This window comes from Malus domestica, chromosome 13 (assembly GCF_042453785.1).
Source record: "Malus domestica chromosome 13, GDT2T_hap1".
In the NCBI taxonomy this organism is placed as follows: domain Eukaryota; kingdom Viridiplantae; phylum Streptophyta; class Magnoliopsida; order Rosales; family Rosaceae; genus Malus; species Malus domestica.
In genome coordinates, this window is record NC_091673.1 from 13385102 (window position 1) to 13390479 (window position 5378).

Genomic DNA, 5378 nt, shown 5'->3' on the forward strand with positions numbered 1-5378 from the left:
CGACGGCAGAAAACCAAAAAGGTGTGGAAGAAGTAAAAAAAGGTGTGTGGATATCACATCCCTAATTTTATAGGCAAATATAGATGCAACTTCCTATTAAGATAACCTACCACATAAGGAGATATGTATGCTGTCGCATTAAGTGATGTAATAAACTTAATTAACTTAATTTCAGTACACAATAATACACTAAAACCTCTTTAAAATTAGAGGAATAACCTCCTTAAAGTTATAAAAAAATTCAGTCCAAACTTGGGACCTGTTAAGTATACGAATAAAATCTGTGTTGTAATAAGTTATAATTTTTCTTAGTCCCATCTTACAGAAACATACCTTCACATAGTAATAATTATCAATTAGTACAAAAATATGCTATATCGCAAATAAAAGTTTAAGATAAACTAAAATGTTTCTCTAAAGTTGTTTGGGACAATACTTTAGTTTTTAGAATTGATATTACATCTTTGAATTTACGAATACGTGTATTCAACATTGACACATTGACATTGACACATATTGTTGACACTTTTCAAAAGTTGAGGATCAACATGGTTGAATCCACGCGACGACATTATGCTTTTAGATGATATTTATTTAATCTGTATTTACATTCCAAACGCTTTTAATTAATATTTCGAACACATGCTCCTGATGAGCTGATTGGTTTAATCAGTACGTACCACTCTACAGCAAATTGTAATGGATGAGGAGGCAGCAGCTAAAAGCAATCAAATATCATCAGCTTCCATTAACAATTTGCTGCTGCATGTGTTAATTTAATTAATCGTACGAAATATTTTAAATAAATCAGGAACTAATTGCCATCGAGCACGTCAAAGTCGTTGACGTGGTCCATTAATTTGCAGAACATCAAACTGGTGTTTTATATATTAATTCTGCTCCAATAGATTGAGCTCGATCGAATCCGAGGGTGGCAAAACAGTAGTAATGCTGACCAAGTCGATCGGCATCACAACAAATGCATGCCCTACAACAAGGTATAAGTCACAACACGTTATTAAGGTGGAAGATTCTCCCACCAACAATTTGGCAAATTATATATGCATGTCTATTTGCTCATTATATTTAATATATCAAATGAAAATTAAGATGGCGTTGGGTGCGGGTGCAATATTCAGATACGTTTTTTTTTTTCATTTTATATATGGTAAAAAAATCATTAAATTGAGTGTTAGATAGGAATTTTAATTCATTTTGATTTTAGTCTCGTTTAGAGGAAGGGGATTTGAACTTCTTTTTCTCTCGATCGACAATCATGAGAAATTTGAGTTCATGTAAAGTTTTAATAAAGTAAAGACTCGGTGCTTCTAGACAATAATTAGATGGTGATTTTGGTCCATTTTAGGTATTAATATGAGGCTAGCTAGTTACAAGTATGTTGATTACTTATAATAATATTAATAATGTTAATTATACTCGTTTTTTTTTAGTAGATCGATATTTTTACGTTAAGGTGAATGAGAGTTCGGCTAAGCCACATAATGAGAAGCCTAATTTGGTATCAAATTCATCATCTACGAGATTTGAACCTAGCATATAGTGCACCTAGCTAATCTTTTGTTTGTTAGTAGAGGTCTTAAGTTCAAAACTCATTATGATAATTGTTGAATAAAAGAAAATCAGTCGAGTTAAAAACTTATCATATATAACAATATAATTAGCCATATAGGGTGCGTATTAGTACGTACAAGTATTTGCTATCGAGTGCGTATTAATACATATATAAACACCCGTGCCTCCATTTGTATATAAATAGAAATGATGGGAGTGTTGACTCCCCCACAAGTACTAGCTCGTATCAAGACATGGTCGACAATAATAATCCTGGAGCAAGCGGAGCTGCAAAGGATGATGATATTGATGGAGGCATCAAGGAGCAAGACCAGCTGCTGCCAATAGCCAACGTCGGGCGGATCATGAAGCAAATATTGCCACCCAACGCCAAGATCTCAAAGGAGGCCAAGGAAACCATGCAAGAATGCGCGTCGGAGTTCATCAGCTTTGTCACCGGCGAGGCCTCGGAGAAGTGCCGCAAAGAGAGGCGGAAGACCGTGAATGGTGACGATGTCTGCTGGGCGCTAAGAGCGCTGGGTTTCGATGACTACACCGGTCCGTTGCGAAGGTACTTACACAGGTATAGAGAGCAAGAAAGGGATGGAATATCATCGGAGGCTAACAACAATATTAATGAAGATCATCAAAGGATATCGATCAACAATATTCCTCATACAAAAGGATCTAATTATTTCAAAGGATCAAGTACTTCTGGTTGTAAGTAATTTCGATCAGTATGTGTGCGGGCCTGCGCTTGTTGGCTAAGTGAATTGATCATATATTGTATCTACTTTTTTTCAAATATAAGGGAAAATTATTTAGTGTCATTGAGAAGGTAATTATTGTTAGACGAGGTCCACATGCAGTTTTATCCACCGTCTCCATCGTTATCTGAGGAGTTCAGTTTTGTTTGAAAGTGTTACATGATTAGGTTTCCTTGTTTGTAGGATATGATTTCAAATATGTAATCTGTTGATTTTCTGATTTGTTTGTTTTTCAAAATTCCTTGTAAATAGGGATTTCAAATCCTTAGATGTAATCGTGAAGTTCTTATAAATACAAGCATCCCATAGTTGAATGAGTATGCAATCATAGTGAAAGAATCTGAGTTCTTAAAGTTTTATATGGTTTCTAGAGCTTTTTTTGTCTAACGATAAAGATCCTACTTCTCATTCTTCTCCATCCACGCTTCCATGGCTGACAACAATATTTCCGCTGTTAACTCCAACCCTCAAAACACCTTCCAACCCTTCTCCACTGTCATCAATATCAAACTTGATAGAACCAACTACCCACTGTGGTTGGCTCAAATGCTCCCTATTCTGAAAAGTAGAGACCTGATGGGGTATGTTGATGGCACGTTGTTGTGTCCCCCAAAACATGTTGCGAACTCCACCACTGTCAATCCTGCGTACACGGCTTGGGTTCAACAGGACCAAATGATCCTAAGCTGGATAAATGGATCCTTAATTGCGTCCGTCCTGTCCGTGGTGGCGAGTAAAGAACAGCTCGAGCTACATGGGAAGCTCTTGAGTAAAGGTATGCATCTACCTATCAAAATCGAATTTTGTTTCTGAGAACTGAATTGTTGCAGACCAAGAAAGGTGAACTATCTGTTGATTACCTGGATCGCATGAATGCGATAGCTGATAACCTCGCTTTTGCCGGGCAACCTGTGTTTGATGAGGAACTTGTTCAGATTGTGTTGAACAATCTGAGACCAACGTTTGAGATGACTGTGAGTGCTGCACAAGCTCGAGATACCCCTATCGCGTATCCAACACTTGAATCACTCCTGCTGACTACAGAACGTAGAATGACTGAACAAAATGTGCCTTTGGAGGAAGGTGCTACTGTAAACGCCTTTATTGCTTCCAGAGGCCGTGGTGGTTGTCCTCGTGGTGGTAGGCGAGGCCATGCTTCCAACCGTGGTGGGAATCAAAGAGCCTATAATAATCGCAACAACACCAACATTCCGAATAACCAAGGTAATGGTGAAAGGATGGCTTCTTGTGGTGATCGAATTATTTGTCAAATTTGTGGTAAACTAGGTCATCCCGCACTGGACTGCTACCAGCGAATGAATGCTGCCTTTGAAGGAAGGATTCCTACCAAACGTCTTTCGGCCATGACGTCTTCTCCTATCACTCTTAATAAGCAGCAGAATGGCTCTTGGCTACTCGACACCGGTGCCAACGCACATATAACACCAGATATTCAAAATCTGGCCCATCTTAAAGAGTACAATGGTAATGATGGTAAGGGAGGTGTAGGTAATAATTCTGGTATCTCTATTGCACATTTTGGCTCAAATCATCTTCAAACTAATGCTTGCTCATTTGCTTTACGTGATATTCTTCACTGTCATTCTGCATCAACCAATATTATTTCTGCCCATAAATTCACCTTAGATAATGATTGTTACCTACTAATATTTCCACATTTCTTTCTTGTTAAGGACCTCAAGACACGGAAAACGCTTTTCCGATGGAGATGTGAGAATGGGTTGTACCCATTTCCAAATGGCTGTGGACATCTCAAGCATATTGTTTCTGCATTTGTAGGGGTTAGGGTCTTAGTTCAAAGGTGGCATGCACGTCTTGGCCATCTTGCGAAACCAATAATAATTTTTTTAGTTTCCAATAAGTTGGTACCCATTCATGGTACCTCTAATGTAAGTTTTTATGAGTCTTGTCCTTTAGGTAAAAGCACTAAGCTTCCTTTCAATGTGTCAGAGTCCATGTCTCAATTTTCTTTGCAACTTATCCACTCTGATGTGTGGTGTTCTCCAATTCAATCCAATGAAGGTTTTCGTTATTATTTGTTATTTGTCGATGAGTATTCACGATATTCTTGGGTTTTTCCAATGAAAAACAAATATGAAGTGTTTGAGATATTTGTGAAATTTAAAACTCAAGTTGAGAACATGTTTAATTGCTCCATTAAAACTATACAATGTCATGAAGGTGGTGAATACAAAAGTAATGCTTTCCAACGATTTTTGGATGTTCATGGTATTTCACAACGTTTTTCTTGCCCTAAACAACCTGAACAAAATGGTTTAGCCGAACGCAAACATCGTCACATTGTTGAAACTGCAATTGTCATGCTTTCTCAGTCTTTCATGCCAACTAGGTTCTGGTTTGATGCCTGCTTAACTGCTACTTATTTAATAAACCGGTTACCAACTCGAGTTTTGTCTAACATCTCACCTTTCGAAAAAAATTTAAAAAAAACACCAAAGTAAGAGATGTTAAAAGTTTTTGGTTGTCGTTGTCTTCCTTGGTTAACACCATACACCCAAAATAAATTGCAACAAAAATCAAAGTCATGTGTTTTTCTTAGGTTCATTGGACCATCAAGGATACAGGTGCTTGGATATGTCCACACGACGAGTTTATTTGTCTCACCATGTTCTATTCGATGATGACTTCTTCCCTTTTAAAGGGCTCACATCTCCTTCTGAAAGTGTCGCATCACTAGTTACCAATCTTTTACCCGACCTACTTTTTACGTTCCCATTATCCACCGCTTCACCTGAGAGTCCTATTTTGAATCGTCCACCTCCACAAATATCTCCTAACTCTAATCTCTATGCTTCCATACCATCCTATCCTGACCCCACTACTTCTCAACCTAACACATTGCCTACTAAAGTTATCTCTTAACTTGTCCCAGCTTTACAACCTAACCTGCCCCTAGCACCTAACTTGCCCCTAGCACCCTCACCGTCATCAAATGAGCAAGTTTTAGTCGATACTCAACCTCTGCAAGCCACTGTGTTTAGTGATACTGGCCATTCT

General features: G+C 38.0%; 1 protein-coding gene across 1 annotated transcript; it reads left to right on the plus strand.

Annotated features, from left to right (window-relative positions):
* The first annotated feature begins 1805 nt into the window (after positions 1–1805).
* Positions 1806–2402, plus strand: LOC103430800 (nuclear transcription factor Y subunit B-4-like). The gene has a single exon (XM_008368940.4). It carries the CDS (start codon positions 1827–1829, stop codon positions 2298–2300), a length of 474 nt encoding a protein of 157 aa, XP_008367162.2. The 5' UTR covers positions 1806–1826; the 3' UTR covers positions 2301–2402.
* The last annotated feature ends 2976 nt before the right edge of the window (positions 2403–5378 follow it).

What these genes read in the sequence shown, in the direction of transcription:
- LOC103430800 (XM_008368940.4), top strand. Translation starts at nt 1,827, where the DNA reads ATGGTCGACAATAATAATCCTGGAGCAAGCGGAGCTGCAAAGGATGAT.